At 32.9% G+C, this 22,247-nt stretch overlaps 1 protein-coding gene across 1 annotated transcript in view; it reads left to right on the top strand.

Annotated features, from left to right (window-relative positions):
• Positions 1-2,618: 2,618 nt before the first annotated feature.
• Positions 2,619-22,247, top strand: part of LOC123668089 — a 31,678-nt gene continuing 12,049 nt past the window's right edge. Inside the window, exons 1-8 of the mRNA XM_045601883.1 lie at positions 2,619-2,633; positions 2,896-3,580; positions 4,035-4,165; positions 8,491-8,711; positions 9,188-9,372; positions 9,913-10,076; positions 10,911-12,008; positions 22,078-22,235. Of these exons, the coding sequence (XP_045457839.1) occupies positions 2,619-2,633; positions 2,896-3,580; positions 4,035-4,165; positions 8,491-8,711; positions 9,188-9,372; positions 9,913-10,076; positions 10,911-12,008; positions 22,078-22,235 (2,657 nt within the window). The remainder of the gene's footprint in view (positions 2,634-2,895; positions 3,581-4,034; positions 4,166-8,490; positions 8,712-9,187; positions 9,373-9,912; positions 10,077-10,910; positions 12,009-22,077; positions 22,236-22,247) is intronic.

The raw sequence follows: 22,247 nt of genomic DNA, 5'->3' as shown, positions 1-22,247 counted from the left end.
CCACATCAAAACCACCACATTAAAATTAATTAATTTTAATATACATATATAATACTATAATTCAAGATAAGTATTCAATCATAAACACATATTTATTATTTAAAAAAAATGTTCTATACAATCCACACGGTGATACAGTTATTAATAACCTCTTCTCCACTAATTTAAACCTTCCTTTGTTATTTTATAGCCCAAATTATAGTCAGTATAAACTATAACTATAAAAAGTTTCATTAAAATCGATAAAGTAGTTCTTGTAATTTTCTAGTTTATAAAAACAAGGAAATAGGAAATTTTAAAAATAAATATATTTTTTAAATATTATTGTTGATATGGACTAAACAATTATAATTTTAGTAGTAGAATATTAAATATAGTCGTTTTACAAGTTTATTATGATATGTATAAATTAACTAATATTTATATTTATATATGCACGGGTATCGTAAACACCTGCCATCGTTACCCATTATAGATAATAATCCCGCAATAAAATTTCTTCACCTTTTTTTATTCATTATTATCACGACAAGGTTTTTAATAAAATTGGTTTCATTACAAAAAAAAATGTCAGTATTATTAATAAAAAAAAAATTAAATTAAACAAAGCGTTTTCAACGCGACAGTATTTCGGTAAACAAGCACAACATGTGATCGGAAATTTGTGTCATCGATTGACCTCTGCGTTTTATAAGTAAAATCGCAACTCTAATACCTTAAAAATAAAGTACACAATCCACTGTATTTATGTGTTAAGTTATTGCAAAATGGGCCTACCCCTTAGGGTATACTGTACTTTTAATTTTAATGAGATTTTAAAACGCCTATATATTAAATATTCGGACGTATAAATTGCGATGTTTCTTTGAAAAATCAAAATGTTTTAAGGATTGTCTGTACCGACTGAGAAGTGACCCAGTATAAAGACCAAGAATATGTTCATGGCATTTATATGATAATGGGGGCTGAAGAATTTTAAAGTGATAATTGTAACTTATTTTTTGAAGTAAAACTTTTTTACGCACGCGCGTTTTTGACAAGGTGGTGAATGCGTGACGAGAGCGTTACGAAAAGTGTGATCGAAAGTTGAGACGGAGATATAAAGTTAGTAAAGATATAAAGTTTTATGGCAGTCGTGTGGTCTAAGACACACTCGTTTTTTTATTTCACTCACTCTGTATTTCCTTAATTTTTTTTTTATTTATTTTATTTATTTATTCTTTATTAATCAGTACGGATTTACCATTTACACTAATTAACATTTCAAATAAGTCACATTAATTAACATTCCAAAAAAAATTAATAAGAAATAGAAACTCTTTTCAAGAATTTTAACGTTACTTAAAATAGAAAAAACTCAAAAGTATAGAATATAAAGGTTAGAAGAATTTTCATAAATGCATTTTTATAAATTGTGATTAAAAATTTACTTTCCTATTAAAACATCGTGTCATTTTTATGTCCATGTAATATGTGTTTGTATGTTTTGTAATATAAAAACCGATGCTTACATATAAAAAGAAAAATATATAAGAAACTAGCTGACCCCGCAAACGTTGTTTTGCCATATATGTTATTAACCCCCTTAAATCCCCCCCCCCCCCCCTTATAACTCAGGAGTATGAAAAATAGATATTGTCCGATTCTCAGACCTACCCGATACGCACACAAAATTTCATAAAAATCGGTCCATCCATCTCGAAGGAGTATTTTAACTAACACTGCGGCTCGAGAATTTTATATATGATATTTGTTTTTCTGTAAACGCCAATACACAAATCCAGGAGTTCCAAAATAAAAAAGTCTAATGCCCAAAAGAGTTATGGCGAAATCTATCGCGCGAAATACGAACGACTACAAACTACGTAATTAGAGAAAACTGACGTATGCTACATCGCGCTATCAGAGTTTTCAAAGTTATTAAGTATATATACAAAATCCCGACAACAACCGTCGGGGCGTTAGCCCGCCAGACACAACATCACGTGTGGTCGGAGGATCCTACCTTTTCGATGGCCGACTTGATTCTTCAAATTCCCCTAAAGAGATTCCCTAAAGAGTGTAAAAAGATTACTTCAAATGTTCATTATGAACACGCCGTTTTAATTTGCTTGATCTAATTGGTAATGAGTAAATGGGCGTAACTAAGCCGAGTGACATCTATCACTATTTTGTAACGTAAAATCAACAATACCAAAGTCAATAGCAAACAATTTGACAGTTAGCAATAAATACCACAAAAGCAACAATATTCGCAATAGTTCGGTGACATATACAAAATAATGAATACTTTGAATAGTTTACAATGCAAACATAAGGCAATCTTTTGTAATAACATTGCATTCACAAAAGCCATATATCTGCCATCAATACATACAATAACTTGTTATGTTTCTAATGATGGATGTGCTACTAAACTTTGAACAACATGTTGCTTTTCAACTAATTAGCATACCTTCTTTTAATTATTAGTTAAATTTTCATTTATCAGTGATCTTGACTGGTAGCCAAAATATATGTTTTCTAGGTGTTTCGAGATAAAAAGAAAAATAATAAATAAATTTAAAAAAAATCACAGATCCACAAGGTCTGCACAAACACACAGTCCAAAAATCTATATGGCCAATGCAAATGTTTGTCATGTGCGGGGATCGAACCCACAGCCGCCAGCGCAACAGCCACAAACCAGTGCTATGAACGTTGCGCCAACGCTTTGACTTTTAGTTAAATACAAAAAAAAATAACGGGGTTTGACAGTAACGGGTTTTTGTAATATAAATTGCTAGGTTCAATAATAGGTTCTAAGTTTTATTTTTATGAACATACGAATTCATTGTAATATAAGAAGCCTTATGCCATTTTAAAAGTAATTAACAATAAAAATATTTGTTACAGAAACAATACTGCAACGTAAGAACCGAAATATGCTGCAGGATCGAAATCGTGGGCGTTACAAGCCAATCAGCTGTTGGAGTTGGCTCAACTTTGAACCAAGGCTCATATGCTGGACAGAGTTCATTTGGATCAAATGTTGGCTTGGGAGCAACTGGAACGACATCTTTTGCAAAAGGCACTTACGGAGCTGGTTCAACTGCCTTTGGATCAAACGTTGGAACTTTAAACAAAGGCGTAGTTGGCTTTACTCCGGCAGTGGTCCCATCTACTCCTAAATTCACTGCCACAAATGCTTTTAAGGGTACTGGACAAACCAATTTCATAGAAACCGACTCGTTAACAGCTGGTAGTGTTAACAACGGCGTTTACCGCCCTGGTGCTATTGGTTCCAACCTGAAACCTGGAATACCATACCTGCCTCCAGTGGACAGTCCAAAGAGTGGCACCAACATTGTCAGTTCTACAATTTTCCCTACTCCAACCTTCGTAACTACCCCGAAACCTATCACCAAAGCTACCTACCTTCCTCCCCCTATTACATCGACCGCAGCTCCTGGATACCTCCCACCTTTCGGAGAACAGACAATTAACAGAGAAACTATTGTTCCCAACCCAAATTACTCGGAAGGTTCTTTATATCTGGACCAAAACAGACAACCCACCCCAGTTCCAGTGCCAGTACCAAGTAAGTAATTCTATTTATTTTTTATACCTTTTTAAAAATAGTGGATAACGCTTATTATACAGATGATTTATTTCGAATACCTGCGGAATGACAGTTCTGTGACTGTCTAGAAAAGCAAGGACATTATCCTAATAATTAATTAATTTCAGTAAATAAAATGTTAATATGAATTTTGGGTTGACGCATACATATTTTTTTCTAAAACTTATTTTATATAAGACTATTTTTAAAAGTTTTTATTTAACTCTAATTAATGTGAGCATGGTGACGCGCAAAACACATGAGTTCACGTTATTTTTGGCGTAAACTTGTGGAGGCCTATGTCCAGCAGTGGACTGTATAGGCTGTAATGATGATGATATTTATAGCTTTAACTAAGCTATAAATATGATATTTTTATAATATGTATGTATATAATAAACTATTGTTCTTATTTGTACCATTTCTTTACCAGTTGACATCCCGGTCGGCTGTGCCGCTGCCTTGAAATGTACGCCCATTGAGTTCTGTACCGCTGACGGAATAATTTCAAACACGACTGTCATTTTGACCAGAGATCAAGACGCCTACAGAGTACCTCTTACTGTAAGTATTTATTTCCAATTCCAATTTATGAATACTATCGCTGTGTCGCGCGGTTTTTTCCCCGCGTTAATTTGAGAAAAAAAGTACTAAAATATATATAAAAAAATATATAGCTGTTTATTATTTACATGGATTAAGTATGATTAAAATAGTTTGAAAATAGAATGATGCTATGGAAAAATATTAATTATGCTACCTACAGTGGCAAAAAGTATATTCAATGAACAGTTCTTAGTAACTGCGTGATTATCGCAAATTATTTTAGTTAGATAGTTCGGAATACAATTAGAACATATTCTACTAGTTTAAGATCCGAACTAGACGTAATCTCCACCCATCTGCTTAATGGATAAAAATTAAGTAATTATCTTCTTTAATATGTTAAAGATAAATCACGAAGGCGTTTGTTGAAAATTTTCTTGCTAGGCTATATTATATTCGGTAACCGCCATTCCAACGAGACTTTGAGCATGTGACTCTATGACACAGCGTTCATTTTGATGAAAGATTTATGTATAAAACACAGATATACCAACTCAGAAACCTTTGTAGGCTCATGCACAACACTTTGCTGAAGATCATGACATGATCAAATGCATAGTTTACGATTCTTTAAAGGACATAGAGACAAACATTCATTTTTATATATATAGATGTGGCTGAAAGTAACTAAAACAATATATCTATATTATTATACCTGTTTATACCTGCCAACCCAGTAGTTATGCCAGGAAAATAAAAGACAACCCAACGATACAGTCGGTAGGTATAAAATTCATTATTGAAACTCGTTTTTCAATTTAGAATTAAATATAGTCTTGCTAGGAATTTTTAGTCAACACTTTCGCGATTATTTTTCTAATATAGTTATATAAATATAAATTTTCATCCATTAAGCAGATAGGTGAAGTTCGTCTCTCTTACTATACATTTTGTTTCTGAGATAAAGACGTTTAAATAGGATCTACTGATTGCCTTAAAAATATTTTTATAAAATTAAAATCGTTGATTAATAACAAAATTATAGGCTATGAAAAGTTATAGCTTTTAGTCGTACCATATATGTATAGAGCGATTATAAAATAACTAGGAAGTCATTTAAGTTTTTATATAAAGATATATTTAATAGTTAAAGCACAGATTATGTTAGTGACAAAGATGTGTGGTTCTTAGTGCCGCTGTATTTCATGTAAGATAATTATGACTTGTTGTGATTGACAGGTTTTTTTTTTTTTAAATTAACTACAGAGTTTCTTGCTGATTTTTCAAAATTAAATCTACATTCCGAATCGATAGTAGTTCTCATTAAATAAAATTATTTTTTTGAAGATTATAATGACAATACAAAATTGTTTTTTTTTATTTGTTTTCAACCAGTATCAAAAAACGTCAAAACATATGAAGTCATCCTCGTTATACACGTTTTATTTTACAAAACTAATCATTAGAAAATATAGAATTTAAAAATTCGAATCAAGCTGGAACAAACTGGTAGTTTATGCAAATAATGTTGTATTTTAAAATCGACGGATCTGTTTATTCAATGATGTCACCTGACGTGAGGAGAACAACCAATTATACGTTTAGTAATCTACATAAAATGATGATTTTTTTTTTGACGTGAGCGGTGTTGCTAACGAGTTGGTTTTTCCCTAAAAAAAGTAATAGTTTGTTGATCTTTATCGTTCAGGTACAATTTTGAATGTATCGAATGTAACCTTTTAGGTTAGGTGAAATATTTTCGCTCTATAAAAAAAGGTTTGTGCTTAATTGATACAAGAGCTCTTTTGAGTCGTTACAGATTGTAATTATATCGAGAGCATTGTTAAAGCTAGAGCACCTTAAAACCATTGAATTCGGAGAGCACGTTGAGCCGTCGCCGTCAGTCCCGGTCATTATCACGTACACCTGGTAGCATCGTTACTCATAGTAGGGAATATACCCGCCAATCCGTTGGAGCAGCGTGGTAGATTAGGCTCCGATCCTTCTCCTACATGGGGAAAGAGGCCTATGCCCAGCAGTGGGATATTACAGGCTGAAGTGAACTTTCAAATCGTTTCACAAATTATAAAAATAAAACCAGTGTATTTAATAAATTAACTGTAGTCAATGATGAGTTCTATTTTTAAATTAACTGTAGCCATTGATTTGAAATGTGAATTCAGCAGAGAAGAATCGGAATAAAACAGAGTATAGTTACTTTAAAAAAAAAACTGTCAATTTATACATATCATTTCATAATATAATGAAGTTTATTAAGTTTTTTTAGATGCCCGACGTTTCGGATACGTTACAGCGACCATGGTCACGGGTTCCTTTTTATATCCTTTATTTTTATATATATTATTTTATATCTTTTATTCCTTTCATATTGTTTAAGGGCTCAATTTTTTTTATTCTAGTTGTTAAAATTAATTAACTCTCGGTTTTTCCTTATTTCTCATATTCCAAGTATGTTTGTATTCCAAGTATGTGGTTATTGAAAGTGTTTTTGTACAAATAAGGCTATTTGCGAAGATTACAATGTATTTTACGTACCTAATTCAAATAAGGAAAGTAAACACCATTTACCGAATAACCTATATTACAAGAATTAGGGTTTGAAATGTTGAATATTTAACTTCAAACCTACTTACTTAGAAAGGAGATTCTCAACGTGACTGAATACCTATTATTTTTAAAAACTTTTTTGTATGCCGGTTCGATGTTCACTTATGACAAAGTTTTGTATGGATGATAAAAATGTTTGTCATAATCTAGGCGTTTGTGTAAAAATCGTGTGTTTCATAGACCCCGAGACAGTAAGCACATTTTAACATAGGAACTACTGGGACCGTTGAATTTAAGGCGTTTCTTTAATATCATTATAATTATTCGGTCTAGTCATATTATCGACTGCTGTGGCTACTACACAATTTTATTGTTTAAGAATTAGTAATTTATTAACACAAAGACTGGTCATAGATTTATATTTTAGCCAAGTAATAAGTCGACTAAACTTTGAAAAATAAAAGGGGGGTCGAACATAAAAAAACGTTTAAAAAATACCTAAGCTAAGATATATGATAGGGATGGCATTCACAACAGTCACGGACGTTAAAAATATTAAACCTCCATTTTATAACTGTCGGAAGATTTTAACCTTCATATAATTTTTATAAAGTTTATTGACTTATTAACGAGGATAATGACGAAATGATGTCTTCTCATAATTATTAACGACGTAAAAATTGCATAATTAAAACATTATTTTAAAATTAAAGTTAAACTTTTATATATTCAACATTCTCAAATAATATGCATATGCATATCTTTATTGCACTTTAAAAAAATCATAGTTATAAGTCATTTTCACAAAGGATGTTAAAGTAAATAAAATTAAAAAAAAATATACTTACTTCTGATACAGGAAAAGAAAACCTAGTTATTATAATGAAACGATTTTTTCGGATTTAATCGCGGTTTATTAAATTCAACATAACACCCCATTCCCCATGACTATGGTTGCAGTAAAGTATCCGAAACGTCGGGCATCTAAAAAACTTATTTAACCGCGATAAAATCCAAAAAACTTATTTCATTATAATAAACTAATGGGGAGGTAGACTAATGGGTTTGAAATTATTTATTATCTTTAGAAGTTCTAAATTTTGAAAATAGAAATAACTGGAATTTGGACAATACGGTATTCTACTCATTCAATTTCCTTTATATGAAACTATTTAATAATTATCTATTAAAATGTTAACCAACTATTTTAACATACTATTTTTACGATCTTAAATATTCTATTGAGGTTGTAATCTCGACCGCATTGACAAAACCATGTTTGCATATTGGCACTGTTACAAGCCATTATTCCAAATGAATTAGTGAATTACATGTAGGCTTACAATCGCTCATTCTTGCACATATTTAGATGGTCTGATAAAAAATACTAATGTTAGTTGCCTTTGTTGTCATAATATATATTGTACAATCTATCGAGATACACATACACACACGCACACGCACAAGCACGGGCATAGTGGGAAATATCTTGATCAAAAATTTGGAGCATCCTTATTGAGAAAGTAAGCACACACCTCAAATTTACAGATCACAGCTAAATAATACTGCTCTCAAATAGTCAGTGTTGTGTTCCTGTGGTGAGTAAAGTTGGCAGAGCTTCTTGGGTAGGTTGGGAATAGGGTTGCCAACGCACTTGCAATACTCCTTGTGCTGCATACTTCCATAGGCTACGATATCCGCTTGCCATCAAGCGAACCGAACACTTGTTTAACATCCTAGTGGCATAAATATTAATAATAAAACTTTATCCCCAGGACTGCAGAGACCTCGAAACTGGTCGTATTGGCAAGTGCTGCCGTGATCCCTACTACACTGACCCATGGCCTACGAACCAGCTCGGCAAGTGGGTGCCCGGCGTGTTCGGTGGTAACGATGGCAAGTACGTGCCAGACAGCCGTGGTAGTTCGAACAATATCCGCCCTACTGTCACAGCCAGACCTCCGGTCACCGGTTCCGTGCTTTTGAACAATTTCAGGCAAGTACTTATAGCTAATTATAATATTGTTAAAACTTTTGTTGATTGGTTTAGCCTGTAACATCCCGTTACTGGGTATAGGCCTTTTGCTCCGTGTAGCTGAAAGTTGGTGCAGAAGATGTCTGTGAAAGTCAAAAAAATAAAAAAAATATTAATAGATGTACTTAAATAAATTTTGTGGCTCAATTCCTGATACAAACTTAGTATTTTTGCAGTGGCGCAATTTTAAGCAAAGAAGCTAATAGACAGACAAATATGATAGTGATTGTATTTCAGAAAATAATTTAATTTTCCCGTATCTTTCTTTTGCCTGTATTATTCTTCTTTCTTCGGTCTTTCATGGTTTAAAGCTCAAAGTAGAGATTGAGGATATAAACGGAATATTAACGGAAGTCAAATATTACGGAGATAAAGTAACGTAACCACACTAGTGTTTCTTATGAAAAATGGTTTTGATCTCATTTATTTGTCAACAGAACGGAAAAACCAACCGCAACTCCATTCGGACCAAACCAAGTGACTCCAGGTTTCCCAACACCCACTCCTACTCCCTTCCCACAAAAAGGTCAGTTTGGCGTCGGAGGTCAAGGTCAATTCGGAATTGGAGGTCAAGGACAGTACAGCCAGGGTGGTCAAGGACAAATCGGTGTTATTGGACAAGGTTAGCCCTTTTCTACTCTACTTGACGCAAAAGTTTCTTTACTTTTTTAGACATATTCCTTAATGTTTTAATATGTACTTCAAAAAGTTTTTGCATATCATGTATTATTTGGGTTCCATTTTCATTTTATAACTAGCCGTGCCCGCGACTTCGTCTGCGTAGAATTTTACAAAAAAGTTATTGTTCAGTTCGCAGAGTTCTAAAAATAAAATAAAAGTAGCCTATGTTATTCCGTATTACATCAGCTATCTGCCAGTTAAAGTGCCGTCAAAATCGGTCCAACCGTTTAAGAGATTAGCCGGAACAAACAGATAAACAGACAGACAGACAAAAATTGCAAAAAATATTATTTTGGTATATATACCGTGTATACATCCATATGCATTTTGGTAAAAAGCGGTTATTTTAATATTATAAACAGACATTCTAATTTTATTTATTTGTATAGATATTTCTAAAGTTTATAACCTATGTAACTCAATAATATTTGAAAGTGTATTCTTAAATATATTCGTCTAAAACTAAATATATTATAAACAGGTCAAATCGGCTCAGGATCCCAAGTGAATACTGCATACTCTCGAGGACAATACGGCCAGAAGGGTCAAGGTACAATTATATCCCAAGGAAAGGGTCAAGTTATCAAACAAGGACAGGGAGCGTACGCACAAGGCTCCAAAGGACAATTTGGAATTGCCGGACAGGTAAAAAAAATATTTTCTCTCAAAATATCATTACGTGTAATGGAAATAACCAAAAAAAAAACATTTTAAATTTGACAAAGTTTGCGAAAATCGTGTTAAAAAGAGTAGTGACATACTTATTTGAGCTGAGGATGACAGCTTTCCAATCGACTTTATAAAGAGATCAAATCTTACTTATGATTTTTAGCCGACTTCAAAAAAGGAGGAAGTTACTAAATTCGACCGTATATATATGTATGTTCAGGGATAACTTCGTCATTTATGAACCGATTTTAATAATTTGTTTTTTTGTTGGAAAGGAGATATCCCAAGTATGGTACCATGATAAGGAAACCAGGATCTGATGATGGAATCCCAGAGAAATCGAGGGAAACCCTCGAAAATTATAGTGACGACTAGTGCGTTTGTTAATTTTTTTCGTCTACTTACGTTGTACTTGTCGATGTAATTGAAGTCGGTTTTTTTCGTTTGCGAGTAAGCACAATTATATACACTAACTTTTCTTCTTATTATAGTGGTACGCGTTTTTCTCTTGTTAAGCTAAGTCGTAACATATCTAATTTATGCCAAATAAAAGAGTACATTATAAAAATTATCGAATAATTTAAAATGTTGTGTATACATTTTGTTAATTAATCAAATTATTTAAATAAAATTATATCATTTATTTATGTAGCAATTAGCATAACATGCTGCTTATTATCTAATATTAAATTAATAAAACGTTTAGCGCGTTATTAACATTTAAATAAGCGGATATTATCGATTAATTTTCAAACGTTTGATAATAAATAGCTTTTAAACAAATTTTCAAAATTAATTTCTTATTAACAGGGTGTACAGACTCAATTCGGAGTTGGTCAGAAAGGTATCCAAGGACAAGGCATCGGAGTGATTGGAGGTCAAGGATTTGGTATTAAGAAAGGACAAGGAACATTCGTTTCTCAAGGAGCTGGAGTCATTGGCAATCAAGGACAGGGAACTTTGGTTTCTCAAGGGGTGGGCGCTTTAGGTACTCAAGGACAAGGAGCATATGTTTCTCAAGGAGGAGGAGCTCTGGTTTCTCAAGGAGCGGGATCTTTAGGTACTCAAGGGCAAGGAGCGTATGTTTCTCAAGGAGTGGGAGCTTTAGGCACTCAAGGACAAGGAGCGTATGTTTCTCAAGGAGGAGGAGCTTTGGTTTCTCAAGGAGTGGGCACTTTAGGTACTCAGGGACAAGGAGCGTATGTTTCTCAAGGAGGAGGTGCTGTAGTGTCTCAAGGAGGAGGCGCTCTAGTTTCTCAAGGAGGAGGAGCTTCTGGTAATCAAGGACAAGGCGCATTGATTTCACAAGGACAAGGAACCTTAGTATCCCAAGGATTCGGTACTGGCATACGCCAAGGGCAAGGACAGTACACATCCCAGGGACAAGGAGCGTATGTTTCTCAAGGAGGAGGTGCTGTAGTGTCTCAAGGAGGAGGCGCTCTAGTTTCTCAAGGAGGAGGAGCTTTTGGTAATCAAGGACAAGGCGCATTGATTTCACAAGGACAAGGAACCTTAGTATCCCAAGGATTCGGTACTGGCATACGCCAAGGGCAAGGACAGTACACATCCCAGGGACAAGGAGCGATTGTGTCACAAGGATTTGGGCAAGGAGTACGTCAAGGACAAGGCCAATACGTATCGCAGGGACAGGGGCAACTTGTTTCACAAGGAGAAGGTCAATTGGTGTCCCAAGGTCAGGGACAATATTTGTCCCAAGGACAAGGTCAGTACGTGAGTCGTGGACAAGGACTCTTAGTGTCACAAGGATTCGGCCAGAACATACGTCAGGGTCAAGGTTTCTCCGTATCTCAAGGAAATGGTGTCGGTGTTGAGAATGACTATGCTGAATCAGTCCAAAGAGTCTTCTTGCAGAAGTACAATGGAAATGGAAAATGCGGTCTGTTAAATGTAAGTAATATTTATTTAATTATTTGTAGTAATACAAAAACATAATATAGTGACTAATCAACGATTTTACCTAGCTCTGAAACCCTTATTACTTTTTCTCTTATTCCTAATTATTCTTTAATTTTTCATGTTTATCCTCCTCTTCTTATCACTCTTTGTCTCAGTTACAAGCTATATTTCAAAATAAAAAAAACGGATATTATAAAATAGTGTTATTAAGATACCTTAATACTACAATCCAATGTGCAATAATAAACATAAAAAACGCTTCACACTCACCCCCAGTAGGATTTACCCCTGTTTCAAGGTCAGGAAACACAGTACACAAGCACAAACGCCCAAACAACGACAAACTATATGCCCAATACAAATGTCTGTCGTGAGCGGGGATCGTATCGTCATCAATGAGCAAAAAAAAAAAACTATTTAGAACAAATAATATGGTACAGATATGTATTTGTACGTCAGTGACTACAGTTAATTATAAAAAACAATGTTGTAACAGTTATGCCCATCTCCGGTATCAAACGGTTCACGAAAAAACACTAATCAACAAAGAAACAATACAAAAACAAATGCACAATGCCGCAAAATGTGTTGCTGTAGAATTTAATGCCTGTAATGTTGCAACTAGAATATTTAGTAGGCAAATAGTATTTAGTTTTTACTAGCTGTGCCCGCGACTTCGTCCGCGTGGAATAGTGACTTTGAACAGCATTTTTTTGGATATATCTTTTGGATTATTTTGGATTATAAGCACCGTCGTTTGGGTATTTACATGTTCAACGTGATTCTTTAAATTGGCATAACGTTTTTATTTATGAACCGATTGACATAAAAGAAACACTAAATATTAAGCGAAACTTTCCACAATATATTAATGAAAACTACATCAAAACCGGATGAACCGTTTCTGAGATTAGCGTGCACAAATGCACAGACAAACAGACAAAAATCCTAACAATCCTTGTTTAGGGTGATATTTGCGGTTATAAAGGTCCCAATAATATTTCGTTTCATATCTTCTATGTATAAACAGCGACCCGTTACATTTTTTATTATATGTATTGATTTACTAAATCTTAGGCTACTTAGGTGTAGGGAAGTTGTTATGTAATTAAACACATCTTACTTGTTCCAAGGATGATTTATTACTGCTCTCTATAATAATGATTACAGTTATTTATAATAGATACTTAGCGTAGGATTATAACTACTACACTTCACCTCCCGGGGTGAGAAAAAAAAATTATAATAACATGCTTATTATTATTTTTTTTTATACTAATATTAAAATATATCTTATTATTATTATTATTAAAATATATCTTATACAAATGAATTTATATAATCTTAAGTTATACAATAAAAGGTTTTGTCCTATTTTTATGGACAATGTCATGCTTGTTATTTTTTAAAATTTTAACATTTACTCCCATATCTTCTACAACTGAATAAGGACCAACATAAACAGGATCTAATTTCTTTGCACATTCATTTTTAACTAAAACAAGTTGTCCGATTTGGTACGTTACATGGTTTATATTTTTATCATAAGCACATTTTCGTTTCTCTTTACTTAAAATTAGGTTTTTACGGGCATCCTGATGTGCTACTTGTAGCCTATATTTTAAATCTAAAGAATAATCATCTGGGTTATATAAAGGTTCTATATATTGACTTACTCTACATAGTAATTTGCTTTGTCTACCAAATACTAATTCAAACGGCGTGTATTTAGTCTCTGTGTGAACCGTGTTGTTAAACGTGTAGCACCAAAATGGAAGCCACTGACTCCATGTGTCTTTTTGACCATTACACTGTATTCGCAAAAATGCATTTAAATTTTTGTGGGAATTTTCTAATGCTCCTATCGATTGGTGATGATAAGCAGTTGATGTTATTTTTTCTATTTGTAATAATTTACATACCTGCTCCATGGTTGAAGAAACAAATTCTGCACCGCGATCAGTTGCAATAGTATTTGGTACACCAAATCTTAAAATAAAATTACGTACTAATTCTGTAGCTATACTTACGGTCTCTTTATTCTTTAAAGGGTAAGCTTCCACAAATTTGGTCAGCTCACATTGTATCGTCAATATGTAGCAATTGCCTTCTAAATCCTTATCTAAAGGACCCACAATGTCCATAAAAATTTTATCAAATGCATGCAAGGCCGTGGTAGTTATTTCCATCGGTTCCTTGATGTATTTACATTGTTTCATTTTTTGACAAGTAGTGCACTTACTTACAAAAAATTTAACGTCGTTATCTAGCCCTGGCCAGTAAAATTTCCGCTTTATATTATTAGTCATTCTACGCACTCCAGCATGTCCACTGGTAGGCAGTAGATGAAAGTCATTTAGAATATATCTTTTTTCTTCGTCATTAATAATTCTTTTAACACCTCTTATCACGCAAATTCGGGGACCGGTCCAATCTTTAATACAACTTATCTCTTTTAATAAATCCTTGAGAAACGATTCATTTTCTCTACATTTTACTATGCATAGCTCTTTTATTTCAAATTCTTTGCAAAATTTCTCTAACTTTGTCACAAATTCGTCTCGCGAAAATTGTGCCCTATAGTTGAGATTAATATAAATTATATTTTTATTTTTATTTAACATAAAACATTCCTTTTCTACGTATACGTCATTTTTTCGTTTTAAATTCTCTAATTGATCTTTACTAATAAAAGTTAATTCTATGAAGTCACCTGGTATTTTTAATAACTCCACTACCCTTGGTTGATCAGACCACTGGCTTATGGGTTTATTAGAAATAGGTGCCTCAATTTTTTCTTCTAACTTCTTTCTTTGTTGTCTTGTCATAACCATCATAATATCGTTATTTAATTCTTTTAATGAATCTGAAGTAATACGAATTCGAGATAAAGCATCAGCTACAGGGTTATTTTTGCCTGGAACATATACAATTTTAAAGTTATATTCTTCTAGCGCCAATCGAAATTTTAACAATCTACTTGATGGATCTTTCAATGAAAATAAATAAATTAATGGTTTATGATCTGTCATAATTGTGAAAGTTCTACCATAAATGTAGGGTCTAAAATATTTGATTGCCCATACAATGGCAACAAGTTCTTTTTGAATAGTAGGGTAGTTTCTTTCTGATTTATTTAAAGGTCTGCTAGCATATGCCACAGGCCTCATATCTTTATTGCATAAAACTGAACCTATAGCTATGCCTGACGCGTCAGTTTGAATAATAAATTCATTACTTTCTGAAAAATCGGGAAATTGTAATACTGGAGGGTTTGTTAAAGCATTTTTCAATTTTTCAAATGATTCATCGCATTCTTTTGTCCAAACAAATGACACATTTTTCCGAGTTAATCTATTAAGGTTATTTGTAATTTCAGCAAAGTTTTTAATGAATTTCCTGTAGTAATTACAAAATGCTACAAATCTTTTTACTTCCTCTGTATTAGTAGGTCTTGGGTAATTTTGAAGAACCTGAATCTTAGCGGGGTCTGGTAAAACACCTTGTGACGATACTACGTGACCAAGATAAAGCAATTCTTTTTTAAGAAAATAACACTTCTCTGGGTTCAATTTTAAATTTACTTTACGCAATCTTTCTAAAACGTCTGTTAAATTTTTATTATGTGTCGCCATATTCCTACCAAAAATAATTAAATCGTCTAAATATACAAAGCATTGTTCAAATGTTAAACCAGATAGAGCCACTGACATGATCCGACTAAAAGAACTTGGACTTGTCTTGAGTCCCATGGGTAAACGTTTCATCTGATATTGTCCTGTACTAGTCGTGAAAGCTGTATATTTTCTACTGTCTTTATTTAAAGAAACCTGGTAATACCCTTGATGCAAATCTAGATGAGAGAAGTAGATAGAGCCAGAAAGAGAATCTAAAATGTCGGTTATGTTGGGCAACGGAAATTTATCATCGACTATGCAATTGTTAAGTTTACGATAGTCAACTACTAATCGCCATTTTTTATCTTGATTACTTGTTTTCTTTGGCACTAAGAGTATGGGACTAGACCATTCACTCTTGGCCTCTTCAATTATATCATTCTGTAACATTTTATTAATTTGTTTACCAACTTCTTTTTTCAATGACTGTGGCAATCTATATTGTTTCACATATACGGGATTAGTGTTTGGTTTGAGTGTTATAGTTTGCTCATAAATATTAGTTGTGCTAAGTTTGTCACCTGGTAAAAAGAAAACATCTACGTATTTAGAACATATATGTGTAATAGACTCTTTTTCCTCAACGTTAAGGTGATCTAATTTCAATAAATTTAACAAATCTCTAGCTCTCTCTGAAGTTTTTGAACAAGTATCGAATTGACAAATGTCGTATTCATCGAGTAAATTTAAACCTGGCTGAAATATTGGTAAAATAACATCTTTGTCATCGGTATTTAAAATCTTAACAGGAACCCTGTTGTTATGGACCTTCACTATACTTCCAGCAAGAAAAATATTTTCTGATAACTGCTCAGAATGGATTACGTAATCACCTTTGTATTCAGAATCTAATGCCAAATAATGAATAGATTCACTTCGTGCTGGTAAAACTAAAACATCATCCAAATAATTTATGGTGTCATATAATGGTAATGTATAAGCCCTTTCATTGTTATAAAAAGTTATAACATTGTTATTCAAGTCGATATTTGATGCGTATCTGCACAGAAAGTCTAAACCTAGAATTCCATCTGCCTTTAATGGAACAGAATCAAAAACATAAAATTTGTTATTGAAATCTATTCGAGCACATTCATTTCGATGAATCAACTGTAATGTAATATACCCAGTGGATTGAATCTGACCTGCAATTCCATTTACGACAGTATAGTCAGTAAAAATAGATTTGTTTATTGGAATAGCTTCTTTTTTTATGACTGACAATGATGCTCCAGTATCTATTAACCAAAAATATTTTTTGTTGTCAACATAAAATGATACAAATTTAGTTTGACCATTCAATGTTAAAATATTTTGTTTAAGCTCGAAAAAATTGTATGTTATTGTTTGACTGTGTCGGTTGATCGTCATTCTGATTAACTTGTTCGGCGTAAAGTACGCGTTGATTACCACTACTACGAGTATTTCCGTAACTCGATCGACTAACTCGCGAAAATCTCGTTCCACGTCCTCGATTTGCGTGATAAGTTGTTCGTCTATAACCATTGTTAAAAGTAGTATTACCGGAAAGAGGTACTGCCGGGTAGTTTCCTCTCGTCGCGTTATTTCTTGGCGGATTTGTGTATTTTTGCTGTCCTCGATAACGACCGTTGAACTGCCTATTATAATAAGGACGTTGCGGCTTACCTTCTGTCCCACGTCGTGAAAAATACATTACTCCTTCTCCTTTGGATGTCGATGCTGAATGTAACTCTTCATCCTTTGCCGCTTGAATTGCCTCGTTCAAATGCTCGTAATTTCGGGCTGCGATGATCGTGCTCAGCCGCGAATCTCGTAAACCATCTGAAAAGCGTTTTATGGCAATTTTTTCGTTTAGTGGTTTTAACACAGCATAACTTTCAGTATTTCCATCTGCTTGCGATATTGTCAAATCTGAGAATAATTTTTCTATTTCTGCACCGTACTGATCTATCGTACGCCAACCTTGATTTATACTTTGCAATCGAGATTGAATTGCCGTAAATGATTTTTTAGTTAGCAAACATTTTCTCAAATCTTTGACAAGAGCGCTAATAGAAGAATACTCTGTAGACAACCTCAATTTGGCATTTTCGGAAAGCCTACTTTTCAAGACAAATTTTATTAATAGCTTTTTCCCAGAATCTGACAACATTTCCGAATACATTTCCACAGAGTCAATGATCATTTTACTAGTATTTTCATTATTGTCCATCACAGGTATTAAATTACAAGCCGTTCTTAAATCGAACTCCATGATTGAATCAGAATCACTCTCTGGTATAATGCTCAATTCTAAAATTTTATTATACAAATCTTTAATATTTTCCCAAGTAGAATTGATAAGTTCTAGTTTTTCCGGTTTAATATATTTTTGATCCGAAAATAATTTAATAATTTGCTTACTTTTCTCGTAAATTATTTCTGATTCTTGTAATTTATTTTGCAAAATATTACCTGAAAAACGTGATTTACCTTTTTTGACCAAATACTTTTTAATACTCTCAATATCTGTTAAACACTGAATTAATTCATTTTCCATCACATAAAATAAAATCAAACATTAACTTATATTAATCAAACATAAAAATAATAAAGTCAAAATACATACCAAGTGTCCATTAGATTCGTAGTAGGGGACATCAAAACGCTCGTAAATCGATATCGGAATGTAAACATACTTCCAGCATCAGGACGCTCGTATATGGATATCGGAATGTAAACATTCGCTTTAACAATAATTAGTTTTACACCTTAAGATAAAATAATGTAGCCTTAAAAATTACAAGTTGAATATACGCCTCGTAAATATAAATGATTAAAATATTAATAATGTAACAAAATCTGTCACTAAAAAAAAATATTATTCTATCTTAATACAAAACTCATTGATTATTAACTCTTAACTTTTATACGCTTTAATTTTATTTTCTATAAAATTTATTAAACTTTTACATGACAAATATCTCGAGTTACAGTAACTTAATTTTAAATTACATATATTATTTAGTTATACTATACATATATATTATTTAGTTCACTAGCCATATAGTTTTAACTTTTAATGTCACATAAAATCGAGAAACTTTTCACTGTCCTTAATCACGACACACCATTTTACTTTACGAGCACTATTATACACTTTGGCAAGCACACTCAGCAGGTTTTGGTCGCCCCTCGCTGTGACGACGTTGAGAAAATCTCAGACCTCTGAAGGCCTGCTGGTTCATTTCTTGACGCATCCACCTCGTATGACATTTTCTGTATTGCTTGTATCCAAAGTATCCGAATATCAGTCCGATTATACACAGCACAACGATGGATATAATGCTTTGTATGTTCATATGCTCTTCCAATTTTTGAAAACTGGCATTGTTACCATTTCCAGCACTATTTTGCGTAATAAAAACGTCTTCCTTCGTCTGGTACGACCGACACATGTTTTACGTTTTTTTTCCATCACAAAAATAAATATTTAATAACTTCTGGCGCGTCTATTTTATTTTAGTTTTAAATACGCGCGGCCATGTATGCGCGGCTGGCAGGGTCGCCATGTAGGGAAGTTGTTATGTAATTAAACACATCTTACTTGTTCCAAGGATGATTTATTACTGCTCTCTATAATAATGATTACAGTTATTTATAATAGATACTTAGCGTAGGATTATAACTACTACACTTCATAGGTACTTGGGCGACATCTATCGCGCAAAAATACGAATGACTATAACCTACGTAATTAGAGAAAACTGACGTATGCTACATCGCGCTATCAGAGTTTTCAAAGTGATTAAGTATTATATACAAGTACCCGACAACAACCGTCGGGGCAGTAGCCCACCAGACACAACATCCGTCTGGTCGGAGGATCCTCCCTTTTCGATGGCCGACGTGATTCTTCACACTACTAAACTGGTGACCCCGACGTGATCTAATACTCGTTACTAGGTGTTAGCTGCTTGAAATGTTTTTGACCCAGACATTGGCTGTGTTAATACCTAGTCTTGTCTAGTTTTTTGAATTTATATGTTTAACACCTGTGTAATAAATTAAGTATTGAAATTACTGTAATATTATTATTTGTATTTCATAATAGTATAATTTATTAGTGCATAATTTACGCGTTTATTTCCCAATCGATGCAAATTTCTGTCATTCAATTATCAAGCTTTTACAATATTAAAGAATTTTGTATTTAAAAAAAAAACTGAGGTCTCTTTTGCGTTAATGACTATCTTGACCTCAACAGGTCGCTAAGGTCAGTCTCGTCTTTTTTAAATTAATTTCTAGAAAAATATATATTTATATTATACCATTTTATATTTTTTTAAATTTATACTGACGTTAATAAATACAAGATTACATGAAATATATACAAATTATTTATATTTCATTAAGAATATTTTTTAATAATTTTCTACGTAGGTATTTTAGGAAAATAAAATTTTATACTTTAATCTTATATACAAATTAGACATTCGACAAGTATTTCGGAATTAATAAACAAAATCAACTCAGATATGTTATTGAAGTTAAGAACACTTTTGGAGCTCTATTTGATCAAACAGTGACTTATAGGGCGGATTTTACCATCGATTACCAGAATACGGGTTCCGTTGGCCAGTTAAAGAATTCAGCAGCTTTTATTTAATAAATACTTCAATACAAGATAAAATTATTCTGGAATAGCTTTAAGTTCTGTTTTACAGTCGTCTTAAATGCTCGGTAACGAAACTTTGCAAATGTAAACCTTCTGACTCCTTTGTCCAATTATAACAAGACTATGGCATACTTTAACCCATGAATGTTAGTTAAAGTTTCAACAGAGTATGTGCAACTAAAGCTAATGGTCATCAAAATTTAATCAAGGTTGTAATTTCGGCCGGACCGATAAATCTCTATCGTGGCGTCTTTATTCTACGTGACATTGCCAAAATCATCCGTACAATTTTGGAATTTGGAACTATTAAATGCCGGTAATTAAAATGTATAAATGAACACAAAATTAACACCTTAGTTGATAGAAAAGCCAAAAAAAACGGCAAAATTAAAAGAAATTCTAAATCTAGAAACATGTAACCAACTACGATCATTAAAATAGTATATTGTTCAATATTGAAAGACTAGTTTTACGCTCTCAGCTGAGACTATGTTACGATTATGGCTGTTCTGTTGTCTCCTATTAAAATATAGCCTACGTCACTCGGTGATAACATAGCATACCTTTGTTAAAATTATTTTTAAAATCGCTTCAATAGCTTTCGAATGATTTCGATATAAACATTGAGAAATACAATTTTTCACCTCTTTGTAATATTAATTTAGATTACACAGAACCATACGTAGCATGACTTGCACTCTTTTTACGTTCTAAATCAATATATCCTATATTTAACATATTTACAAACCGATTTCAGTGTAAATGAAATGTTACAAATATCTTAAAACACATAAATGCGTGACCTTAGAATCTCAGTGCTAAGAACGTCAGTTTCATCACAATTTCATCAATTTATCAGACGGCAGGTCATCATTTCGTAAGACGCGAGAGTCACAGGCATATATAAAAAAAAATTAAATTTAAATTAGTCTTAATTTTACGCAATATTGTATATTAGTTTATAAATTAGATACCTTCAATTCGTGATATACACCGTACATCTTTTTTCATCGTACATCCTTTTTTTAGTTTTATTTTTAATTTCACGTTTTTCTCTCTTTTCCATTCCATTTTTTTATTTTCCTCGTGAGAACAACTAAAGTTCCTTTCTCTTCCTCGTTTTTGTTAGTTTTCAGATCTAATTCCACCAAGCTCTTCCTTCCCGTTATTTTTTTTTATTTTAATTACAATTATTCGTTTTATAGTTTTAAGTCATATCAATTTGACACACTAGTTCGCGAATATCATGTGAGATGTAGAACTATTTTGATATCTTTCTTGTTTCTGTTAAGCCATCATTCCTTTTATTTATTTAACTAATAGCTTTTATCGGCAGCGTCGCTCTCATGGATTTTTTTAATAAATAGTATCCTATGTTACTTCTAACATCTCCAAAAATATGTGTACAAAGTTTCATGATGATCGGTTAAGCACTTTTCGCGTGAAAGCAAAGAAGTAACAAACAAACTTATATTCGCATTTATAATATTAAGTTCGGATGACTAATTTATTTTCGCGATTTTACATTACTAGTCTGTGCCAGAATCAAAGCTTCGTGACTTAGCATATTACATTACCTACTTAAACAGCTTTACGCTTTACTAACGTAATTTTTGTTTTAATTAGATCATTACGAAATTACGCATAGATTAAATAAATTAATAAATAAAAATAATTATTTACTCGACAAATATTAAGAAAATAAACCTTAACTCTGTCTAAATACATCAATTTCCTTTCCCAGGGTCAAAGACCTAATGGCGACCGTAATAACCTTGAAGTAGACTTCGCTGAGATCCCATGGCAAGCCATGGTACTCCTGCAGACCAACAAGAGCCTCCTCTGCGGCGGTGTGATCACCAGACCTGACGTCGTTGTTACAACAGCTGCTTGTGTTGAAGGGTATGCTTATTA

This window comes from Melitaea cinxia, chromosome 30 (assembly GCF_905220565.1).
Source record: "Melitaea cinxia chromosome 30, ilMelCinx1.1, whole genome shotgun sequence".
Classification (NCBI taxonomy): Eukaryota; Metazoa; Arthropoda; class Insecta; order Lepidoptera; family Nymphalidae; genus Melitaea; species Melitaea cinxia.
Note: the sequence above shows the minus strand (reverse complement) of the source record. Positions and strands in the feature narration are given on the sequence as shown.